We start from the raw sequence: 26,152 nt of genomic DNA, 5'->3' as shown, positions 1-26,152 counted from the left end.
AATTTTAAAAGTTTGGAGAATTCGCGCGACGCTTTTTTTCGTACAGCGTCATTTATATTTTTTATAAATGACGGAACCTGTTTGATGTTTATTTGTATACATTTAACTTGAAAATGTATTTATATAAAGTGGTAGAATTAAAATAATTCGATTTGTATATTTATATGATTTAAAAAAACGTTATATTACTCAAAAACAGAATAAATAGGAAAGAAAAAACAAAGAAGTAACTAAAAATGGAAGAAAACACATGGAAAGACAGCATGAAGAAGACACAAGGCGAAAAGGAAAAAGAGAACGAAAAAAATGTCGCTAATCTGGTAGAGAATATCACTCTAGAAGATACACAAAATGCGAAAGTGACTGGACATCAATGTTCGTGCTTTATATTACGAACGAGTTCGCAAAATAGCTCCCTAAGCCGACCCTGTCCATTTACTATGAAATTTTAAAAGTTCGGCGAATTCGCGTGGCGTCTTTTACATTTTTATAAATGACGGAACCCGTTTGATGTTTATTTGTATACATTTAACTTAAAAATGTATTTATATAAAGTAGTAGAATTAAATTGATTCCATTTCTTTATTTATACGATTCAAAAATCATTATATTACTCAAAACATGATAGAAAGGAAAGAAAAAACAAAAAAGTAATTAAAAATGGAAATAAAGACACATGGAAAGACGGAAATTGAGATCAGCATACAGAGAATTTATTTGCCATGAAGAGGACACAACGGAAAAAGAAAAACTTAACCTTGAAAAGTATAAAATATAAAAAACAAATTTAAGAAAAGGTAATGGAAAGATTTTGAAAGTTTTATAAATGGACAAGGCGAAAAGGAAGAAGAGAACGAAAAAAATGTCGCTAATCTGGTAGAGAATCACTCTAGAAGACTGGACCTCAAAATTCGTGCATAATATTACGAACAAGTTCACAAAATGGCTCCCTAAGCCGGTCCTGTCCATTTACTATGGAATTGTTAAAAAACGGTGAATTCGCATGGCGCTTTTGGAACTTGTTCGATGTTTATTTTTCTTCATGTTCATGCTTCTTTTTGTTCTAGAACTTTCTACAATTTTATTTAGGTAAATAAATGATTTGTGTGTAAACGCAAGTAGTAAGTTTTAAATAAATAGTCGTAGTGAAAAAAATTTATAAGTAAATTATTGTTAAGTTAAGTGTAGTGTATAGTGTGTAAAAGACAGTGTTTATAAATTCATCCCACGAATAGAAAGTATGTATGTATATTAAATGAATGTAGTTCTCATAGATCAAACCTTTAGATTCCTAGATTCATAGCAGTGGATGTAATATTAGGAAACAGATTACAGATGTACTTGATATTAGAAAAAAAAAGAAAAAATTAGAAACCAACTTGAGTAAATAGATAAAAATCCTGTCCTGTGACCCGTATGCCACCAACACCGCCAGAAGCTTTATCAAAGACCCCTGGACTCGCAGTTCGCCCATTAGGTCCACCGGTATGGAAGGTAACTTCATTACCGGCCGGCTCGGCGCGCCGCATCGTGTCGCCCGCGCTCAATTAGCCGCAGTTGTGGAAAGAATAGAAAATAAGTAGGGGTGGGTCAGCAGGGGTGGTTTTTGTAGACGATTGATGAGATGATATTATAGTCCAAGGGCCGTAAAAAAAAAAGTTGATCTAATAAATGGAATTCCACGTACAAGATTCCAATTAAGAATTATTTAGTCGGATTGGGAAAATCGAGATTCGCAGTAATGGTTACAAAAGAAAGTGAATTAACATTTTTCTATCCCCTTGAAACAAATCGAATGATATTCTAGTGACTGAACAACTTCCTATTTCAATTTATAAGGGTAATTTCGATTTCCTCGATGCGTGTGTACCCTTCTGTGTGTAGTTGAGGAATTGTAGGAAATTCGTGGAAAACGAAAGAGAAAGAAAGATATTTGTGGCGGACTCGACCTGCATTCGGTATTATTTCTTGGAAAATCGCGGTCTTCTGCCCCACACCAATCGTGTTCACACTGATGCTTATTTGCAATGCGGGTGCCTAACGACATTGTTATAGTGGAAAAAGTGGAAATCGTTACTTTAACGTGACCCTCACTACATAGGCCTGGATGTACGGATTATTTAAATATCAATAAATAAATAAGAAAATCAGACACTGTCGACCAAAAAGACGCAGAAAATTGTCTTTAATTAGATCAAAAACCTAATCGTAAATCATAAAAGTTTCAATGATCAACGTCTGGATATGTCAGGATATAAAAACACCCTTAAGAACGAACCAACAGTGCCACTAGAAGGAACGAGGAAAATGTAGAAGAAGACAACAAATATCACTTGTAGTCCCAGAAGTATCTGGCCTGACCTATAGATAGCGGTAGTTTCTTGAATCTATAGGACAAGTTTGAAGACGCCGAGGTGTTCAGTTTTTGGTTCGCAGCCGTCAATATTGAACGTTTTCATCGTTATGTGCTAAACCAATAAACTGCTTCTTCGTTATTCATCATCATTAAGCCTTTCAATCCCATGAGGATTATGACTATCCCTTTTTTTTAAGTGGATTACTCCTCGTTTTCTAATTTTTATTTTCTTTATAGTTTGTCGTTGGTTTTGGCTGCTTTTGTTATTATTTTCGGTTCCGGTATTTTGCCCTCCAGTTCTCTATAATAAGTCCCCCTCTATTGGGATCTATTGCGTTATTCTTTTGATCACGTCAATTGGTTTCCTTCTCATTATGTGCCCGGTCCAGTTGAGCCTTTGTGCTTTTATTTATCTCACCATATTCTCCTTCCCCAGTTCTCTCTCTCTCTATTTCTTAGTTCTTCTTTCTCCCTACTGTACTCTATTTGGACCTGTTATAGTTCTCATTATCTTTCTTTCCATTCTTTTCTCTATTTTGTTTATTATGTTTTTGTTTCTTCCAAAGGCTTGATAGCCCTTTTGTATCCTATCCTTTATCCTCTCTCTGGTTGTTTGTCCCTAGATAGTTAAGGGTCGATACTGTTCCAAAATTTTATTTGCTAGTTTTGAGTTGGTTTGCTCCCTGTTTTGGTTTTCATATATTTTGTTTCCTCTGCTTTTATTTCCAGTCCGTGATTTGTTGATCGATTTTATCAATTCCCTCTGTCTCTAGTCCCGCGTTTCTCGCAATTCCTTCACAGATTTATATTGAATAGTATTGGTGACATTGGGTCTCCCTGTCCCTCTTTTTTAGTATCATTTCTCAATTTTTTTGGATATCCTTTTCTTTCTAGTTCCTCTGTTATTTTCCCTCTTTTTATTCAGTTATTAACAGTAAAATATTTGGTGTTGAGGGACGTTAATTAGAAATTATAAAACACGACTTTGCCGTAAATATTACCCGAAAAATTTGTAAAATTATCACAAATTTCAACATCCCTATTAATACAGTAAATGTTTTGAGCACCTGGCCTAATTTCAGTCGCTCTATACCGCAGTTACTCTATTCTTAAATAGAGTATTTGAACGTAAACGTTTCAAGAGCTTGTAATTCAAACAAAAATAAACGTCGACGCTGTAATGCGCTGTACTTGTTTTTTTTTTCGTGAGTTTCCAATAGGGAAATTGAATCCAGTTACGTTGTATACTCGATTACGGGGTTGTTGCTAAAAAACAATTATCTATATTCTCAAATCCTCTGGAAAAAATGATGAATGTGAAGAATATTCAATGACATTCGGCAGCCAAAAGATTTATAAGAATGTAAAAGTTCATTAACGAGCTGCATCCATATTGTTGTCCGAAAACTGTGGCACAGTAGTCACTTCGGATTTATTTATTCCAACTTTCGAGTTTTTGAAGAAATTAATTTGTTATCGACCTCCCATTCCACTCGAGAAATTCAATAGAACCTCGAAATTGTTTCGAATCCTTCCTCTACCTACCTACAGCTGCCAGATTGGGAGTTTCCACAACAACCACCAGACTACAAACTTAACCTCAACTTTAACATCTGGGAATCCATGTGGGGGCTGCAACCATCCCGTTTCTTCTCCGAACTTTCCATTATTGACGTAAGTACCTTTAAGCCAGATACTTGGTATATTGCTATGCTAGAAAAGGTCTCACATAAACCAGATTCGTACCCCACATTTTAAATTGACAATAAATTTTGTAACCTTGAACCCCCCTACCTCAGGAAGGGGTATTCGTCCTGAATTAAAATATACAAATGGGGTGAACAATTAATATTAAATTGGACGCCAACAATCTAAAAATTTTGCCGGACATGATTGTCCAAATTAATATTTATTGCTAATAACAATAAATAAAGTTTCAGCCACCAATAAATTTATTGAAAAAAATAATAAATTCGCGTTAACTGCAGTTATAAATTAATAACAACTCTTTTATATATTAAAAATAAGACCAGAACTTATCTATGGAAATCCGGGATGGTTGCAGCCCCCACTTGGATTCCCAGATTTTATAGTTGAGGTTAAGTTTGTATTCTGGTGGTTGTTGTGAAAACTCCCCATCTGGCAGCTGTAGAACAGCGAATATAAAGAATAAAATCACCACAAACAATGACGAACCTATTGAAAAATGGTAAGTATTAGAACTTTATCAATTTTTTTTATAATTTAAAAGTTTTTACCCAAAAAATGATTGTTTTAACAGCTCTAGGAAGTCATACTGCGATTTATTATCTACAAAAAAGGCTGGTCAATTCCTTTCATAGGACCACAACCTTTCATAAGTTTCTCAAAACTTCGTGGATATAAAGAAATGGGGAAACGAAGAGAAATCAGAAACTTGGAATAAGACCCCAGGTCTGAAGCAATCAAAGATGATCTGAAAAGGTATTTTCATTGGACAAAGACGAGTTTCTGGTATTCTTGTATGCTTCTTATGGCTTCTGTATGGAACCAAATGAAAGTACCTCCTTTGTAAGTGCGAAGCAAAATTTTTGAAGCCAGAAGTATGATAAGTAAAGTCGATGATGTCTGATTGGTGAACGTGTTAGCTCAAGGAATCTACTTTTTACAAATCCACTGATTTAATAAAATAATATTACATTTAACGTTTCCTACAGCAAATTGAACGATACTTTATTTACCAAACATTTTTCCTATATATTATTCAAATATTCCTAATCCGAGATGTCCTTAATAACTTTTTAATTTAGTTCTGTCGTCTGAAACGCAATCACAAAAATTATTATATCGCTGAAATCGTCCTCTCGGAAGGTATTTAAAGAGCTTACCGCTTATTCGACGACGATTCGAGAAGGGCAATAGAATAGTAATAGCTTATATTATTGTCTGCGGTGGCGCGATTACGAATGGTGGCGGTGAAAGTAATTGATAAGAATTTTCTTTTTAATGATTATTTCGTCATATACTTTCCTTGTGAAAAATATTGCAACAAATCTCACATTTCTACTATTCAAGAAGTTTTTGTGGTACTTCCACATCAAACGAAGATATATTATCACATTTTGTTCAACTTACTTTGTTTGTTTTTCTTTTTAGAGCGTATTTTCCAACCTATTGATTTGAAATTTTTCATACTTTCTTCGCTTCTGATGACAATAGATGAGTCAATAATAGTTTGGGAAGAAAATAAATAATATAGAATTATAAACATTCTATTTATTCAACAATATAATGTACTTAATGATATTTGCAATGTCAATATTAATTTATTAATCATTCATTAATTTAGACAAAACAAATAATTTCAGAAAATTAAAAATCATCGAAATGAATCTGTCAACTGTCAACATTGTCACATTTAAGGAAGTTAAAGTTGTGTATTCCAGAGCGTCCCGAGAGTGTTTTGCAGTACGGAACTGTCAATTTCACTACATGGAACACTCAAAACGCAACTTTCGGTGTATAAATGAAAACAGAACTTTTGGATGGCGTCGTCTAAAAAGGAAATTGTGAAATATCAAATAATATTGCGTGAGTTGATTGTAACTTAATGTTTACGTGTTTTTACTGCGTTAACGAACCATGAAATATCAAAAAACATTCAGATAAAAAGATTCAAAAATTCTTGGAACGGAATCTAAAACACGAAAAAGAAAATTTTTTAAATGGTTCACATTTATAAGAACGAAAAAGTTTTCTGAAACTTTATATACCGGAATTGGACCCAAACTTCGTTATTTTAAACGGAATGCTATGGTTTTTATTTAATTTTTCGAATCTACGCGAAATTTCAATATCACTTTATATAAGACATCGTATGCCTAAAATCCACCATTTTTTAATTATTTGACATTTTCGAAATTTTTGGAAAACTGCAGCCATCCACTAAAAAAATTATATTTCTAATTTTAAGTGAGTCAATTCTAATATTTTTGGGATTTGGACAAATAACACTTACAGCTTTCATAATCTGTGAAAACCTTGACAAAAATTTATATAGGGTGTTCAGAAAATGGGGTCGAATTTCGCTATCTAAAAACTTCGAAAACTTAATTTTTTTCTTTGGGGTCGTATAAAAGATGCTTCGTAGCTAAAAAACGTCAAATTTTATCTTCAAAAAATTATTAAGAAAACTATTTAAAAACAGAAAAGACCTAAAGAAGAATTCATTGCATTAATATATCAAAAAATCTAAGAAATAAAAAATTGAAAAAGTATAAAAAGGTATATAGAGAATGAGAAACAAGTTAAAGAAGCAAGAAGATGAAGGAAAATATGAAGTGCAAGATAAAGAATACGAACAAGAATGAAGAATGAAAAAAATGAATGGAATACCAACAACAAAAATGTGTACAGAATTATGGAATTGCAAAGATTAGATATGCATGAGGTATTATTTCATTTGTTAAAGAAAATATGGAAAGAAGAAACCAAACATTAAAGAGGAATAACATTTTTGAAAGCACCAAACAAACAACTAATAATACCAAGATAGAACATGCAATTACTGAAGTGGTTTAAGACCCAATAGCTTAAACGAGGCTGTCCCCATTTGAAAATGTTTCACAGAAATAATTCGGAATTTTGGCGCCGTTTTATAACCATCACTTCACACTGAAAACAAAAGAACAATCAAAACAATGGACTGAAAAGGGAGAACCGGCTCCAAAGAAGACATAGACCGCAAGTAATGTCTTGGCGTCGGTTTTTTGGGATGCGCGTGTGATAATTTTCATTAACTATCTTGAAAAAGGAAAAATCATTATCATGAGAACTAATTACAACGTTTGAGCGAAGAAATCAAGCAAAAACGTCTGTATTTGACTACAATGTAAGTGTTGGTTCATCGAGACAACGCACCAGCTCCAAAATCCGTTATTGCAATGGCCAAAATTAATGAATTGAAGTTTGAATTGCTACCTTATGCACCCTATTTACCAGATTTAGCCCCCTTCGATTAATTTCTGTTCCCAGACTTGAGAAAATAGCTCGATGGTCAAAGATTTTCCAACAATGAAGAGGTGATCCCATCAGTAAAAGAAATATTATGAAAATCGATCCAAAAAGGCGAAAAATTATTCTAAAAAATGAAACTGAAATGGAGATGCACCGTATCAAGAAGAGATAAGAAACGAAAGAAAAAGATTTGAATTTGAATGGTAAAGAAACTCGTGTTAACAGATGAAGTTAATAGATGAAGTAAAGAAATAAAAAGGAAAACAAAAAATATGAGTGTGACAAAGGAAGAGGTCGGGATGATGCTGAAAATGGAAAAAATCTATAAAAAAAAAGAAGAAAGAAAAAAAAAGAAGTACTAAAAGGCAAGAATGTGGTGCATATAATAAAAAAAATCAAAAATAAGATAGGTGACACATATGTAAAGCAGAACCAGAAACTGGAATGATATAATGGCCACAAGGTTGGAGAGGAAGAGATGATTAGATGAAGTAAAGATGGATTCGGTAAGAATAAGGATAGAAAACTGGCCATGGATAAGCAGAAATAAACAAATGAAGATCTACAAAAACTTATAGAAGCTTCGCAAACCTCGAGAGATCGTCCAAGTTCCACATAAGATACTCGAATGGTTACGTGACAAAAACGAATTATTTTTACAATAAAACCGACCTAAAGCTCCCGGAGTTGTGGCAAAAGTATGTAGAATATGAAGGAGACTATGTAGAAAAACTATAAGAAATTTCAACTCTGTAACTTAATCATAAAAAAAATTTTATATTTTAACCACCCTCGTATAATTAAATCGAGATGATGTGTGCTTTCAGCAGTCCACTCTTGAACCAATCATCACGTTTGTTTTTTATATATTAATTGTCGTAAATTAACTAAAATTAAAACCCTTTAAGCGTTTATTTTTTTTTTTTTCTGTAACATGTTTCTATCTATTTTGAAATTAATTGGGAGTGCGGCCTAATCTTTCACAGTTCTTGAAATAATCGTCGTCTGGTTCCAATAAAATCAGAAACTTTCACAAAACAAACAAACAAGATAAGAGATAACAGGGTGAGCCGCACTAACTTACTGAACTAGCGCTGTCAATATTAACTTATTGTTCCCATATCCCTTGACATACCAAAATATAGGGTCCTATCATTTTAGTCAGAGAGCTGAACTTCATTTCGTTTCCATTAATCCGTCCGATTTGAACACTGTTTACATATTTGATAAGCGGAATATCTAACCAGAGAATGGTTTTACAAAGAAGATGCTGAACGTTGGTTTACAACCATAAAACACGACTCGAATATTAAGATTGTCTTTTTGTATCATTATTCAATAAAAAATTGAATATTGGAAACCGGTATTATCCTTTAAAACATCCTCAACATATAGTTCTCGTCAATTTGGACATGAGAAAAATTGCTGCAAAACGGATCCCCAAATGTTTGATGGTGACCAAATGCGTGCAAGAATAGAAGAATTGTTACTATGGATACATTTCTACGATCCAGAAACAAAGCAACAATCGATGGAATGGCGACACTCTGGTTCTCCAAGTCCTAAGAAGAAGAAGTGTCCAAAAATGTGCTGGAAAAGCTCTTTTCAGTTTCTTGGAATCGCCATGGAGTAATCATGATTGATTTTTTTGGATAAGGGTAGAACAATAACTGGTGATTACCATTCGACATTATTGACCACTCTACGGGAAAAAATTGAAGAGAAAAGACGCGGAAAGCTATCCAAAGGTGTTTTGTTGTTGCAGGATAATACCTCTGCACACAAATTTCATATTGCCATGAAAAAAATTCATGATTTAGGGTTTGAATTACTAGAACTGTTCCCTTATTCACCAGATTTGGTCTATCATCTTTTTTCTCAACTAAAAAAATGTTTAAAAGGTCTTAAATTTTTTTCCTACAAGGAGATAATAAAAGCTGTAAAGGTCTGGTTTGTAGAACCAGAAAAAACATTTTTTTTAAAGGACTAGTGACGTTGCAGGTTCGCTGTCATAAATGTATCCAATTAACAGGAGAATATGTAGAGTAATAAAATATTTTGGCATTGAAATTTTTTTTGGTTCTATAGTAGGCTAAGAATTTTTCAATATAACCTCGTAGTGATACTAGTAGAGTTTTTTTTCATTGCATATTGATATTGGGCAGTAGGGGATTCACCAGTAGGCTGAGTAGGTTGTAGCCAAGGGTGGCTTATTTCAAGGGGCGGTAAATTTGTCAAGTAATGTTGTATTTCAATTAAAAAAATATTGTTCACACTGAAAAGATTGGTTTTGGTACTTCTAGGGTATTTCTTCTTTATTTTATAAGTTTTTGATATGAAACATTAATTGAAAATCGCAAAAATTTCAAATTTTCAACTACATAAGAAAACGATTCTCATTGGTTTTCAGTTGTGACGTCATATGTTTAATAAAAACATCATCAAGCAATTGTATGCTTGATGATCACGAGGTTATCGTTGCCGGCAACATACTGTGTGCTGTTATAATACGGTTTTTCTTTGTCAGTTACGTATAAATAAAACTTTTTTCTATTTATATGAATAAAGCGGATAAACCTTTCAATCAAGTTAAAAATTAAAAGCACGATTACTATAAAATATGTTAAATTTCATTGTTACTTAAATACAACCTGGAAAAAAAATAATTACATTTCGTAGGATCTTCACAACAACCAAACCATTTTTATTGTATATTCGAATTTCTTGGTATCAAAAAAAAACTATATCAGGTATTATCAGGTATTATGGTCGTGGTATTTTTACATTCTAGCATAAAACACGATTTATATACCATTTTTCAGATTAATCAAAGATAATAACGCTTATTTTAGAACAACCCAGAGAATAACCGTCGTATTTACTTTGTATCATATGTTCAGTGTTTATTTTATATCTATGACGTCACGCAATATGGCTGCTTTACTGAAATGTTTAAACTACCTACAAAATTTTTTAATTTCCAATAATTATTTCTCTATTAATTACGATCAAAAAATTAGAAAAACTATATTTTTCTCAAACCAAACACTCTCCCCCAAAAACTTCGCTAGTTAAGTGTTAAATTCTTGTTTCATTGAAAGCACTGATATTTTTTTTAAATACCGATTATAACTTGAAACGCATCTATTTTGATTTGTAAAAAGGGATTTCGGGATTTTACGGTAGAAAGAATATACTAGAGAAATGAAAACAGACAAAAAAAGGATTTGATGGAACATCATGAAGATATTGGAACTTTGAAACGTTTCTCGGAGTTGTTAACATCAGTTCTAAACAGAAAAAGTAGTTTCCTAGAAAAATAGTACCTCAATGATTTAGAATCGGAAATAGTTAAGGAATGCATGCAATTTCAAAGCTACCTTTCATTTTTTGTACTTTGTGTACACCAGCGAAGATTTTCTCGCTTGAAAAGACTATTTAATATCAATTTTCAGTCAAGAAATGCTTCACTCTCTTTAACTCTTTTATGCATAGACTCAGACCTAATTAATAATTTTTTTTACTACAGTTTTCAAAAATTTTCAATCGTACCTTACCTTACTTTCAAAGTAGTACTTGATATTTTCTTTACTTAGAATAATGTCTTTTTTTAACCGTTATTTGCATTGAAAATAATATCACACGAACTCTTAGAGTTCCAATTACAAAATTGAGATTTTTTGATGGAAAATGATCGAAAAAATCAAAAATTAATAGCCTACAGGCGGCCAATTTGTAATCCGTCACTTGTATTGGAGTTGCAGTACCTTCAAATTTGTCTTTTCTAATAAATATTGTTGAACCAAAAAAATTAAGTGTTTGAACGCCACATTTAAACTTCAAGATCTACGAGAACATTGTCATAGCCCTTGAACTAACTAGGGTATATGAACCTCTTCCATTAAATTACTTTTTTGATCTACATTCCTCGGAGAAAATTAGTCGTTATGGATTTTCAGCTAATTCTAGAGAAATAGTAACTGTCTTAGAAAAATGTTTTATGATCCGTAGAATTTTGTTTTCCGATATATTTCAAGCTGATTGCCGCCGGTCTATTAATTGATTCGTTGGTCATCATAAATACAAAACTTATAATTGTAGACGTTGGCTATTTTGTAGATAGGAAAAACTCACCATAACACAACTACGAAATCATTTTTAAATCAAAGAATTAATTTGTTACAATCAAACAAAATATTGTACGTTTTTTCGTCCATTCATTTATATCTATTACGTCTTAAATCGATTAAAATAAGGGTTGGTTTTATCTGAAATGAATGTATGTATCCCCTTTTGTATATGGTATTTAAACCTTAATCACTTTGTACGAGGATGATCCGAGAAGTTTGAAGACGCCGACGTTATTTAGTGTGTATTTGGCAGCCATCAATAGTGAACGTTTTCAGTGAATCGCCATGGTGGATCAAATGAGGTGAAGACTCAAAAAATTTTGAAGAAAATCCAAAATAGTTACGTCGAAAACCCCAGGATATTTATATATTCGTCCAATTCCAAAACTAGCTTACACAGGGGCTCCAGAAGATCACGAAACTAGCTACTCCGGGCACTAAGCACCTTGCATGTCACTGCCACGGATACATTCGTATTCAGATATCTCAAAAACCCCAGGATATTTACATATTCGTCCACCTCCTAAACTAACTTCCACAGGGGCTCCAGAAGATCACGAAACTAGCTACTCCGGGCACTAAGCACCTTGCATGTCACTGCCACGGATACATTCGTATTCAGATATCTCAAAAACCCCAGGATATTTACATATTCGTCCACCTCCTAAACTAACTTCCACAGGGGCTCCAAAAGATCACGAAACTAGCTACTCTGGCACCAAGTTCCTCGCATTTCACTGCCGCCGATACATTCGTTTTCAGAGATCTCAAAAACCCCAGGATATTTACATATTCGTCCACCTCCTAAACTAACTTCCACAGGGGCTCCAAAAGATCACGAAACTAGCTACTCTGGCACCAAGTTCCTCGCATTTCACTGCCGCCGATATATTCGTTTTCAGAGATCTCAAAAACCCCAGGATATTTACATATTCGTCCACCTCCTAAACTAACTTCCACAGGGGCTCCAAAAGATCACGAAACTAGCTACTCTGGCACCAAGTTCCTCGCATTTCACTGCCGCCGATACATTCGTTTTCAGAGATCTCAAAAACCCCAGGATATTTACATATTCGTCCACTTCCAAAACTAACTTCCACAGAGGCACCAGAAGATCACGAAACTAGCTACTCTGGCACCAAGTTCCTCGCATTTCACTGCCGCCGATACATTCGTTTTCAGAGATCTCAAAAACCCCAGGATATTTACATATTCGTCCACCTCCTAAACTAACTTCCACAGGGGCTCCAAAAGATCACGAAACTAGCTACTCTGGCACCAAGTTCCTCGCATTTCACTGCCGCCGATACATTCGTTTTCAGAGATCTCAAAAACCCCAGGATATTTACATATTCGTCCACTTCCTAAACTAACTTCCACAGGGGCTCCAAAAGATCACGAAACTAGCTACTCTGGCACCAAGTTCCTCGCATTTCACTGCCGCCGATACATTCGTTTTCAGAGATCTCAAAAACCCCAGGATATTTACATATTCGTCCACCTCCTAAACTAACTTCCACAGGGGCTCCAAAAGATCACGAAACTAGCTACTCTGGCACCAAGTTCCTCGCATTTCACTGCCGCCGATACATTCGTTTTCAGAGATCTCAAAAACCCCAGGATATTTACATATTCGTCCACCTCCTAAACTAACTTCCACAGGGGCTCCAAAAGATCACGAAACTAGCTACTCTGGCACCAAGTTCCTCGCATTTCACTGCCGCCGATACATTCGTTTTCAGAGATCTCAAAAACCCCAGGATATTTACATATTCGTCCACTTCCAAAACTAACTTCCACAGAGGCACCAGAAGATCACGAAACTAGCTATTCCGGGCACCAAGTACCTTGCATGTCACAGCCATCGATACATTCGTATTCAGGGATCACAAAAACCCCAGGATATTTACATATTCGTCCACTTCCAAAACTAACTTCCACAGAGGCACCAGAAGATCACGAAACTAGCTATTCCGGGCACCAAGTACCTTGCATGTCACTGCCATCGATACATTCGTATTCAGGGATCACAAAAACCCCAGGATATTTACATATTCGTCCACTTTCATAACGAATTTCCACGTAATTGTCAGACCTTGGACCTAGATGTTTTCTGTCGTGTAATTCGTAATCCGAGGAGTAAAATTTTCGAGTTATGGATTTTAGAACATTTTTTCTCTCCCGAATCGAATGTACTTTGTTTCATCTTATCTTACTACTGAGAAATTCCTAGTTTCTGTTCTTTTGATCTTCATTTCTTCAACTAGTATTCGAATGAACATTTTTCAATCCACATTGACATAGTTTGAGCAAAATTGTAGATAAAACCCAAATCTACCACTACACACTGAAGCTGAAACGAACAAACATTCCAGGCAGTGGATTGCAAGGGACTAAGTTCGTCCTACCAGAAGGAAATTGAACTTCATCATTTCTCTTTTTCATCTTCATCCACAATTCACTGTGAAAAACCAAATTTTGACGGAAATCCTGGTAATGAAAATTGCTCACTTCGAATGAGTTGATCACCCACCAGATCTAGCCCCTAGTGATATTTACCTGTTTTCTAACCTCAAAATTCCACTCCGTACAATTTTTAGAAAGACTATATAATATCCTTTACTAATTCAAAATTTGATGAATAATTTTGAAACTTTGTGACAAAAAAAATTGAAACAAAACTTTTTATTAACATTAACATCGTATAGTGACTTACAACCCTTACCATTTATTTCTTTTTATACTGTAACGGTCAGTCGATTTGTATTCACTTCGAGATTACTCCGGCGGTAGTTTACCGGCGTGTCAATATCGAGGTGATCAAGGGATGCCGTGGAAAACGAGAGCGGACGTGACATATCAAAGATCTGACCCCCCTGAATATTGCCAACAACCACCCTCGTTAGATGCTTTACCCGATAAAAAGTGTGCACTCTTTTCTACGACTCCCCTTTCTACCGGTTCGTTCTTTTGTTATTTTTCTTTTTAAACACAGGACGGGGTCACAGTCAAGGAACAAAACGATTGATAGGACGGAAATTTATGACAGGATATTCTGGCTACGATGCTTTATTAATTTAAAGATAACGTCATATTTTTCTTATTAATTTATATGATTTTTGTTTCATCGGGTTAAATAATAAACTCTGTCTTTTACGTTCTTTATTTATTTACACACTATACATTACACTTAACTAATTTATAATTATCTACTTATCACTTAACTAATTTTAATTTATTTAAATTCTGCGCTTATTTTGCTACTTCGTTCCGTTTACTATTTATTATAAACTGAATTAAACTACGCTACAGAAACTCTATCCGTTCTTCAAAGGAGAAAACTACTTTCCTGGCTAATGCCTCGACAAATATTGAATTACAACCCCTTTGAAGAGCGTGATGTGAATCGAACTTTTTGTCGATATTAAAATCCCCAAGGAGATGATGTAACTACTGACTAGTTTCGACGTTATTACGTCTCATCAGAATAGTTTAACACTCCTCGTTCGGGTTTGAAACCAGAATTGAAGACAACGTCTCAAAGAGCGTCGCATTTGGTACATGTATTTAAACATTTCCCAGCGAACGCTAAGTGGCGCCATCCTAACTTCCAACTGCGAACCATTGGTCAGGTAGACATCTAGCGTAGTAGCCGATAATATAGATTTCCATGGTAAACGAGGTGTTCAAAATGTATTAAAATTAATGATTTCGAAAATCAATATTTCGAAAATGTATTCCGCCGTCCTTCAAAAGGGAAAACAACTACTTTCCTGGCTAATGCCTCGACGAATATTGAATTGCAATTGCGAGCCATTGGGGATATTAATATCGATTAAAAGATCGATTTAGATCACGCACTTCAGAGGGGTTGTAATTCAATATTCGTCGAGGCATTAGCCAGGAAAGTAGTTGTTTTCCCTTTTGAAGGACGTCGGAATACATTTTCGAAATTATTTCAGTGGTGAATACTAGAAATCCTTTATTTTGATACATTTTGCACAACTCATAAAAGAATTCCAAAAGTTCTAGAAAAATAAAGAAACAAAACAAATATTTAAATAAACCTTCCTAGAAATTGTTCAAAAGAAACAATGTAGATAAACCGCTTGCTTTAAAAACTGATACAAAAACCACGGTTCTACTTTATCCAAGCAGGACCGGCTCCAGGGTAGAGATGATTTCACTACACCTACCTGAATTGAAATACCGTAATTACGAAACGTATAAACTTGGTTATAAAAAATTAAAAAAAAAATGTTTATGTTTGTCTAAAAATTGATATATTAAACCTATTTCGTAACAAAAAGTTTTTAACTATAAAAATGTCACTAAGTTGACTTTATATCTAGACGATTCAAAAATCTATTACTATAAACAAACTAATCGTGCGTTGTATCACTATTTTCCAAAAAAAAAAAATCCCAGAAATCGAAATCAATTTAAAGCACATCTAGTGGAAAGCATTGATAACCTCGTCGTCGACATTCGTATGCCATAAATGCGGAGCATTAAAAGGACAAGCAAGAATTTCCCATCCCTGTCGATAAGTTAAGTGCTTGCACCCTTCCTCTAACGTTGTGTACCGACCCGGGCAGCCCTCATTAATATGCATAAATTGACATTGTACTACATTCTGATATTAATGCAAAAATTTCTCTTGAATGTTAATATGTTGACATTTGTTTGAACGATGAACCGCCAGCCGATGAGAGATCATATTTGAACATTGTAATATTGATATACCACCGCGCCATCTTTGGATTAGACCAGTATAATATCCACCTACGGATAGAAACAAACTTTGAAGACTCATAATAACCAGTAATTAGACTAACTTCCATTCTTTTCCAGATTTCAGCATTTCAAAACGTTTAGTCCTTGCTTTCTAATGATGTTCTTTACTCTTAAATTCATCTCATACATTCCCGATAGGATTTAAGTCCAGGCTACGCACTGGTTAATTCACAGCGACAATTTCGACATCCCTTAAATCCTGCAGTGTGGACGGGCATTGTCCTACAATAGAATGAAGTTTACGAGGAAGAAACTAGCGTGGGGAACAAGGTGATCCCCTAAAATTCCTTCTTGTATCGGTTCGCCGTTAGCCCAAGTTTCCAAACCATCCACGAACCTCCTCCTCACGTTTTCTTTCATGCACTACGCGAATCTTTCTCCAGGTCCTCTGTAGAGTTGTCCTCTTTTATCCTTACCATGCAGGCACATTCTGCTTCTGTCTGAGAAAAGAACGGAGCCCCTTTATTCGTCAGTTCAATTAACGTGCTCTTTGACAAATCGTATACAGGCTGCTCGATTAGCTGGGGTTAATTCGATGTTAGCTGGTCTTTTTGACTCAAAGTTAACTGTCTTAAGTCTTCTTCTGACTGTCCAGCCACTCTTCGCGATTCTCTGAGCTCTTGTTGGACTTGAGGGACCGAGCTCTCAGCAATGTACAAACAATGGTGGTGGAGGTGCACGTTTTTCCTTTGGAACCGCGTCTCTTGGTAACGACGGTAAACTCTGGAAACGGAGTATGTGTATTGATTGACATTTGATAGCTAACTGATGGTATTAGCTTCAAGATTTGACTAAGAAAAATTCAATTTCGTGTTTAATTTTTTTGCCAGGGATCTGGGATTGCAGAGGTGTCGCCTGAGTCGTTTTTTTGCTCGCGAGTATTGGTTTTTAGAGATATTGATTATTGTTTGCATAAAAATTAACAAAACTGACACGAAAATTCAAAAATACTCAACAAAATCGTAATTTTTCTGTACATAACAACTGGCCTAAATGTATTTCAACTTGTTTGAACATGTGATGTGGTGGTAGCCCTCGTGTTAATTCTGGTCGACCGAATTTCCATTCCAAGATTACAAACGGCTATTTATTGCGTTTACCTATACTTTGTGTTGGGGTGCGATAGTATGAATTTTATGTTTTTTAATTATTAGATAAGTGTGTCCGCATGTTTTATATGTTTGACAAGAATATTTACGAATGCGAATGTCGGTAATAGTCGACGTTCGATTTGTATAACTCTGTATGTCGACGTTTAGATCCTAGTTAGGTTAATTTCACACGCGCCGATTTTTTACGGACGATTTGTCCTCGCTCACACGACAACTGCTTTCGGTGCCGGTAAAATACCGGCGAGCAGCCGTTCAATCCTACCGTATCGTCAAAGAATCCAATAGACATTAGTTCTTCAAAAAAAGAGTAGAATTATCCCATGTGTACTCTTTTGTGATTGATAAGATGAATTCAGAACTAGCGATAACACGCAACTGATTATTTGACAGGTGAAAATCCGATGTGTGTGTGTCCAAATAGCCTGCTAGACGTTCAAAATCGATTTGTACGTAAATAGCCTTAGATCTCTTGGTCTTCTTCTTTTTTATCGTACGTCAGGACTTAGTCCATCTTGTAGGTAGTCATCCTGGTGGTCGGGATTTTCTATTTTTTGCAATCTTTGCTAGCCTTTCATCTGACATTCCGTCCACGTAGTCTCTCCATTCCCTTGGTGGCAATGTTAATAAGGATTTGGTCTTAAAAACAAAGATATCCATTATTTATTGCTCGAACCAGTTTATTGTCCAGCGAAACGACGAAAGAAGATTGATAATAATTGAAACTCAACAAGAAGGATCCGGAAAAAGTTAATATAAATCAAAATACATCGAGGAAATGGAAAAAATATATAATAAATTTGAAGATAAAAGTTGCTGGGAGGAAACAACATGATAAATCAGTGATAAGACTAAGGACAATCACCAGAACCTGTTGCAAAGAAATGGTTGTTTCGAACGGAAAGTCTCGTTGTTTGCCTGGTGGAACTTCTAAATAATTCCAGAGGATCCAGGTATCAATGCCGAGATATATAGTAGACAGGTGATGCGAATGGATGAGGTTTTATCGTAGAAATATCTAGATTTAGTTAACCGAAAGCGGGTTCTTCTACAACAAGACAACGCGAAAGTTACGCTTAATAAGTTCAAAGAACTTGATGGCAATCAACTCCTACCACATCCGACATTTAGTCTGAACTTACAAAATTCATGTCGTATCAATTTGACATGTAACAATTCATAGTGGACTTGAGTTATCGTAATAACAGTGTGAAATTATTCGTAAAACGTAAGATACTTTTATGAAATGGTATTTACATGTACTATAGGATTTGACGGAGACTCCTAAATCAAAAGAAAAATCATATTCTTCTTGTTTTCAATACAAGAAAATTTATCGCCCCATCTCGATATATTCAGTCGCCGTTCCCCTAAAACCCAGCCGAATCTCCAAAACGGACAAACGCTATATTTAATTCGTTCTGGAGTTTTGGTTCGACCACGTTATGCAGCGGATTATAAATATTCCAATCGTATAAATCTGCGAGGACATGGTGCGGCAAAAGGGCCGTTCGCCTTTTCCAATAAATCTTCCACCAACTTTGTACAGATTCTTAATGGAATATTTCGGCCTGGATTATGTCTTAACTGATACTTTTGTTTAGTCGAATCCAATTTTCAGACATCATCTACTTCAAAGCTTCCGGAATCCGATCTTCGGACGCAATCAAATGTGGACTCGATTTCGTATTTATATAGATTATTATAAACCAGGAAAACGAACATAAATAAAAAATAATTTCGTACTATATTTATTATTCTTTGAGGAATACCACAAATAATAAATAAATGTAGATACATGTAAATACATAATAGTTACGAACCTTTATAAATTATGACATTCGATTAAATTCGATTGACTTCGCGATGTATCGGGACTTAAGTCATCAACCGTTATGTAACAGGGACACATTCACTGCTTGTGATTATTTCACTGTGTTTCATATAAATAATTTAAATACAGATCTCACACTATAAAACTTCGTGTACAAAAAGGTTTTAAAACAATATCACACATGTCTTTTAGTGTTGGTATACAACGGTTTTGGGAACTGCTGGATTTATCAATGTAGAACGTACTTTAATGTCAAACTTAACTTGTTGACCCAATTATTGCTTTGTTACTTTCTAATTTCATGAGTATTATAGATGTATAATAAAGAATTATTTCATTTCATAATTCTTGTTGCAATAACAGAAATGAAACTCCTTCACTGGTCTAATAATCAACTAGAAAGTTCTAAAACAGTTTCACGACCGCAATCAATGTCAAATGTGGATTTCATCCAGTAAATAGACTATAACTACGGATCGAGTGGAGTTCCTGACTTTGAGAGTTTGTCCGAAGAAAATTACAAGGATTTGTTAAATAGTATATTGCTTTAAATAATAGATAAAATGATCAATAAAAAACAATGGTCATTGTGTCATTAAAATTTTCAAAGTTAGCCAATTAGATATGAAATAAATGAAAAACAAAACAATGATACTGATTTTGGATCGTCTTTTTCACAACAAAAATTGGTTGAAGTAAAGTTATTTATTATTATACGAAATTTACATGATCAAATAACGTAAATTCTTGAAAATTGTTATGTAATTGATGTCAAAATGAACAAGGCGCCGTGGCTTAGTTGGTTAAAGCGCCTGTCTAGTAAACAGGAGATCGCGAGTTCGAATCTCGCCGGGGCCTGACGACTTTTTTTATTTGTACTTTTCAGTACAAAACAGATTTTATAAATAAAATGAATGATATATAACTAAAAAATCAAAAACACCCTAAACGTGGTGGTTTTCCCAGCTAAAACATTTGAAATTCACTATAGAGATTTCATTCCCTTTTTGTTGAGACCTTTCCTGTAAGTGACAGGTTTTCGTAATCTATCATAATTTTTTGATTTTTATCGTTATATATAAAAAAAATGATAAACCTATACAGATTTAAACGTTTATTTTTAATAAAAAAATTTTTTATTTCATTAATAAAAAAAATCCTCCCCGGCGGGGAATCGAACCCCGGTCTCCCGCGTGACAGGCGGGGATACTGACCACTATACTACCGAGGATTATATGTATTTAGCTTTCTATGAAATAAAAGTCATTTTAATAAATTTTCAAATGAATTTTTTATTATAAATAGTACTTGGCGAAATTATAGTTTGAAGTAAGCTGATTAAACGTCTCCATGGGCTCGAAATCCTAAAACCTCCCCAACCTACTTACAACTATACCTGAAGTATCCGATAGTACACTGAAAGTAGAAAAACTAGCTGAAAACCATCGTCTTATGGTATCATTAGACTCTTTGAGGATAGTTTTGCCACCCCTCCTCCCAGGGTACCTTCAGTAACTTCAGGGGTATAAGGCGTACAATTGATTAGTAGCTTTTCAAAGGAAATTCCGGTTTAAAATATTTTCTCTCGTGTATTACGTCTAATACCAAAAGCCTTTTCTAGATCTTTAATTAATTTTAGTCACACTATTAACACATTTATTTTTTGCATGAATATAAAAAGTGTGAATTCAGTTATTCCATCTGCAAAACTTTTTTACAAAATATATTAATATGAAAAATGAAAATGTACATTCGAATATATTGTACCTACATCAAGTTATAAAAGGCACAAAAAGGGCCAAAAACCTCATTCAAATTAAATTTGGATGGAGTGAAAAGAAAAGTGACGAAAGTTCTGGTTGAAAGCGGACGGCAAATAGAGAAAAAAACGAGAGGCAAACGACTCCGGCCTTTATAGATTTATAAAATATGCTGTGTGAGCATTTCTGTCCCGGTTTGAGACGATCTGGTCAGCCCTTTAGTGCGTTTATGTTCTATTAGAACATTCAATTGTAGATTTATAGCTGGATGATGTTTACTGGATATTTATTTGCATTTACACAGCGATTTTCAAATTAAGTATTTGTTTTACATAAACACAAAATTAACTCACTCATAATTAATACTTTACGGTATTTATGATGATTTATGAAATTTCTCGCCCTCTATATGTCAGTTATTTGTGATATAAAAATATGTAAAAGGTCATTTACACTTATCAATTTGGTAGTTTTTCTTTGTGGACCTTCCTAGTGTCTTCGAAACAAAAACAGTTGATATCTCACTAACTTTTGGTACTACAAGAATAGAATGTAATGTATAATCAATGTTTACAAATTCACTAAAAACGTTCATTATTGATGGCTACCAAACAAATACTAAACTGGGACCATCCTCGTAAATAAATGATCTGTTCAAATTCACGTTCAAAAATTTACACTGGCTCCTTACCGTAGTTAAATGTTTTAATAAAAATTTGTTAGAATGTCATTCAAGTGGTGAGAAAAATTTATGATATATGCGTATTTTTAAATAAGTTGTTACGTAAAATTATGTAACTTTACCTCAACAAAAATTCTATATATCTCACCTTCCGGAATAGGGTAAAAGATAAGAGTAACATTAAGTCGACAAGTGCACAGATTAAATCCACACCCGGCTCTAGGCACTCTAATGATTAATAGTCGTTACCGCAAGGCGTGTAAAGAAACCCTAAGTTAATTAATATCCCATCACCCTTCTTTTTCCTCTTCGATCCCGTTTCTACCACCATCATCGATATCTCTATATTACTCTATATTTGCCAATATGAATTATTCATGAAGGACCCCTGTGCCGCGAATTTAAATCTTAAGATGCGTTCAGAAGATATATAATATACAATTCTGCTTATAAATGAGGCGTTACAAATTGTAGAGAAGGTTTTTTTGAGGTTCGAAAACGTATTTACTACGTTTTCTCTTTTTTATTTAATTCTAATTATAGGGGTTAGTAGGTCGATGAGTTTTTATTTCATATTCACATTTTGCTTTTCATTCTAATAGTAATCAAATAAAAAAAGGTTTGTTTTCCAACCTGCTAGTCTGGACAATTCTTGGAACTGTTATAGGAAGCGTTTAATTAATACAAGACCGTCCTAGAAAGGGTTCATAAACGATAAATAAATCGGTTGGAACATAAAACAGAAACGTTCGTATAACGGTAACTGTCCGGTTTGAGCACGTAATATCTTGAAGAGTCGTCACCGTACCAAGGTCGGTTTTTTGATGGATTAGTACACAAAATAAATTGACTTGCATCTAGATTTCTGCAACACAAGTTTAGTTCTCCCATTTACCAATCGTGACGTTAGTGTAATAAAAACGTGTCATTACTGTCAATGTCAAGATAAACAATCATTTGTTTAAATTTTCCAAACAGTTTTCTGAGGTGGTTCTAAATAGGAATAATTTTGTAAAATACAATGCTTAACATCAAATTATCGCTTGTGGGAAAATCATTTTTTGGAAAGTGATCTAACAAATTTTAATAGTATATATTTTTCCTATCTATTTCTACCTCTCATCTGTCTTTATTGTCTACTTCCATTTGTGAAGATCACAGTTACGCCACAGTTAATATAGTAAACCAAGAATATTCATAGGTAAATAAAGGTAAAGTAGACACTGATATATAGTCATAGAGCATCAAGTTAATACTCCGAGTGTTCATGCCTTAACATCTAGCAATTTACTTATAGAAAAATTTTAAAGTGAATTTTGACCAACAAAAATTGGGTTTTTTTGACTGTAGCTGGAACTAGTAAGAACAATTTAACATCTAGGGAAATGGTAATGTATCAAGTGCATCAAAATATGACAGTCAAAATATCAAAATTGTTAGAATAACAAAAAGCAGTTGAAGACTTGAAGATGTGTGAAATTGGAACATTTGAGTGTACAGAAGAAAGTTTAAATAAGGTACATCAAAACGATGACTGTACAGGATGAAACTTTGCTCTTTTTATATACAAAAGAAATATACTTAATTTATGTCAGTGGATAGATCGATCTAAACCTAAACCTTTTAACATACCTTGATATATATATTCAATTAACAAACTTTTATCTTCTTTGGCATACTTGTATTCATAACAATATTTTTTTTTGTAAAATTCCAAAATTATAGTATTAAGTAATTGTAATGACATGCAATCTATTCAACTAAATTACTGTTTAATATTTATTTACATATTATACTTTTCACTTTGTTAGACAAATTTGTATATTGTCTGTTTTTATTTTAAAAGTGATATTGTAATTGTCTTTCCTTGGTTTAGTTGAAAATGTATATAATTATTTTGTAAATAGACTTGTTCCAGTTCTAAAGTAGTTTTTTTTTATCGTGAATTCAGGGAACTGGGTAGAAAAGCTGTAAATTTAAATGAACTGCAAAAATAATTAGTTATGCCAACTACCATCATTGGCACTCGCATCGAAAATCCACCATGTTGTTTCCACTTTATAACTTTGCAATTTTTCTTAGAGTATGTTCTGTGGGTTGGAAGGAATCTACAGTTTACTTATATTGAGGCATAATACTTACATAATACAACAATTCATTGTGCCCCGGCACAATGAAAAATATTTTTCACCAAATTGTTTCCATTTTTTTTTTCATTTCACACTGTAAATATCTATTCCCATATATTAATCAAAAGAAATAATTAAAGTCTGCTATTATTAAGAGTTTTTTAATAATTAAAACATTTAATTATAACCATATGAATTGATAAGTTCTGTGAAAGGTTTCGTTTGTTTGACGACCTTTTCTGAAGCTTGTTTCGTGAGTTTCTTGAGTTTGTCACGTTTGCGAATACTCAAGACAGCCTTAACTTTACGTTTGTTTTCTAATGTCCTTACAACAGATTGATACTTCCATCCTACTTCATGGGAAAGTCGGCCGACATGACAGAACTGAAAATTTATACCAAAATTTATCAAAAAATAAATATTCCTAAAAGGATTTGTACCAAAGGAAATTATTTTGCTCATTTAAAATTTATACATATCATTATCAGTCAAATAATGTAGGTAATATAGAAATAATCATGGCTAAAAACATTTTATATTAATATGATGGCAACAAAACTTTTTTTTTTAACAAAAAATTATCATTTTACCTAGGATGCTTAACCCTTTCCGTACAGTTGTACCTATAAAGTACAACTTGGTTTCCAGACTTCTATGGCAGCTCAATGGGCTATTACATATGGTCAAAACCATCGATTGATAGAGACTGAAGAAAAGTAGAGTCAAATTTTATTTTCCAAAAATTATTAATAAAACTAAGTTTAAAACAAAAGAGACTTAAAATCAAGAATATTTAGATGTATTAATCATCGATCATATATGCATTTGGTATACTCGCAAATCCATCACTAAATCAGAGCAGTTTTTATATTGTGATGTCAGTATCTGATGAGATATCAAGAAAACAAAGCTACTGTTTTCGAAAAAGCAGAAAATAAGTGATATATCTACCTAAATTAATTTATTTGAAAGTATATATTTCAATTACTAGGAAGAATGAGTATAAGCATCACAAAAATATCTGTTGAGAAAGCCAACATGTTAATATGAAAGACATACTCAAGAACGATTGAATTAAAGACAAGGAAACAGTTAAAATAATGATGTATGTCAGTGTAAAATTTTTTACAATGAAAATGTTCAATTGCCTATACAAAATTAATTCTCACACAATGTACCTGTACAGAGAGGGTTAAATACCAATATTGGTCACTTAAATGCCTAGTAAACTTTCCAAAATTATTTATTCTTGCAATTGAAAAAAAAATAGATGTACGATTCACTATTAAATAAGAACTTACTTTGCGTCCTGGTTTGAGACAAATTACTCTAAGAGCTCCAGGGACGACAACACGCTTCCTACGGTCATATGGAGGAGGAATTCCTTCGTATGCCTTTAATCTACGAAGAGCTTGCTTTCCTCTTTCCGTTTTATGTGGCAACATTCCTAAAATGATTATTTCTTTAAGTCAAGTCGTCTACAATTTTTATTAAACTATACAAAAATATTGTCATTTACTCATAATACATTAAAGTTTCATTTTTTTCAAAGTAGGTAAGTAAGTGTAATCATATACATATTAGAATAAAAAAATTTGTATAATATGAATAAATATAATTTTGATTGTCTTTGTAACATACCTCTTACTGTCTTCCAGAAAATTCTGGAGGGAGCTCTAAAATGGAACGGACCACGAGCTGGGTTTACATTACATCTTTTACGAAGGAATGACATAAACTTCAACTTATTTCTACAAAAACACAACAAAATTATACCATACTTGTCTGATATTCAACAAAAACTAACCTGTAAAAGTTACCAGAGATGTTTAATTGTTCACATCTTACTACTACTACTTTGTTTCCTTGTAATAAAGTTTTAGAGACGATTGCAGCCAATCGTCCCAATAAGTGGCCTCTGCCATCGATAAGGATGGCCTATAAAAAATAAAATAACACGTGTTGAAGTTTATTATTTATGTGATGTATACAACATGATTATTATAAGTGTAATATCAAATTAATTAATCTATCAAGTATTCTATATTTTTCAAAATAGTTTCAACATACAAAAAATTGAAAAATTAATTTAATAATAACTTACTTTTTCACTAAAACCCGTCATGCTTCCACTTACATCCGCTGAAACCGAAAAAGAACGACACTAAAGACAACTAACCGGATATTCACTTGACAGTTTACATTTTCATTTAATTGGGCAACACTATTCCAATAAAATCCCTAAATTTAGTCAGATAAGAATAGTTGCTTAAAATTACGATTTCATAAATATTAAATAATTAATTTAAATTTGATAAACTATTTTTTACATATTTTTTCAAAAATTTTAGTTATTTTAT

At 33.5% G+C, this 26,152-nt stretch overlaps 1 protein-coding gene and 2 non-coding genes across 3 annotated transcripts; 1 reads left to right on the top strand and 2 right to left on the bottom strand.

The window, feature by feature from the left end:
- The first annotated feature begins 20,005 nt into the window (after positions 1-20,005).
- On the top strand, positions 20,006-20,079 carry Trnat-agu (transfer RNA threonine (anticodon AGU)). The gene has a single exon. It is a non-coding gene; the product is annotated as a tRNA-Thr (tRNA).
- A 301-nt stretch (positions 20,080-20,380) lies between these two features.
- Positions 20,381-20,452, bottom strand: Trnad-guc (transfer RNA aspartic acid (anticodon GUC)). Its single transcript has one exon. It is a non-coding gene; the product is annotated as a tRNA-Asp (tRNA).
- Positions 20,453-23,939: 3,487 nt separating this feature from the next.
- LOC130441335 (60S ribosomal protein L13a) lies at positions 23,940-26,013 on the bottom strand. The gene is made up of 5 exons (XM_056774960.1): positions 25,897-26,013; positions 25,600-25,730; positions 25,434-25,543; positions 25,094-25,239; positions 23,940-24,176 (listed from the first exon to the last, which is right to left on the bottom strand). The coding sequence occupies exons 1-5, from the start codon at positions 25,915-25,917 to the stop codon at positions 23,970-23,972; spliced, it is 615 nt and encodes a 204-aa protein (XP_056630938.1). The 5' UTR covers positions 25,918-26,013; the 3' UTR covers positions 23,940-23,969.
- Positions 26,014-26,152: the final 139 nt, after the last annotated feature.

Source organism: Diorhabda sublineata, chromosome 3 (genome assembly GCF_026230105.1).
Source record: "Diorhabda sublineata isolate icDioSubl1.1 chromosome 3, icDioSubl1.1, whole genome shotgun sequence".
Taxonomy (NCBI): Eukaryota; Metazoa; Arthropoda; class Insecta; order Coleoptera; family Chrysomelidae; genus Diorhabda; species Diorhabda sublineata.
The sequence above is the reverse complement of the archived record's forward strand: the minus strand, read 5'-3'. Positions and strand labels throughout refer to the sequence as shown.

Bases quoted from the DNA above. Each gene is read 5' to 3' on its own strand.
- LOC130441335 (XM_056774960.1), bottom strand. From the start codon at position 25,917: ATGACGGGTTTTAGTGAAAAA. The intron at 25,544-25,599 runs GTTAGTTTTTGT...GTGTTTTTGTAG, and splicing joins ATCTCTGGTAACTTTTACAG to AAATAAGTTGAAGTTTATGT. The intron at 25,240-25,433 runs GTATGTTACAAA...TAATCATTTTAG, and splicing joins TTTCTGGAAGACAGTAAGAG to GAATGTTGCCACATAAAACG.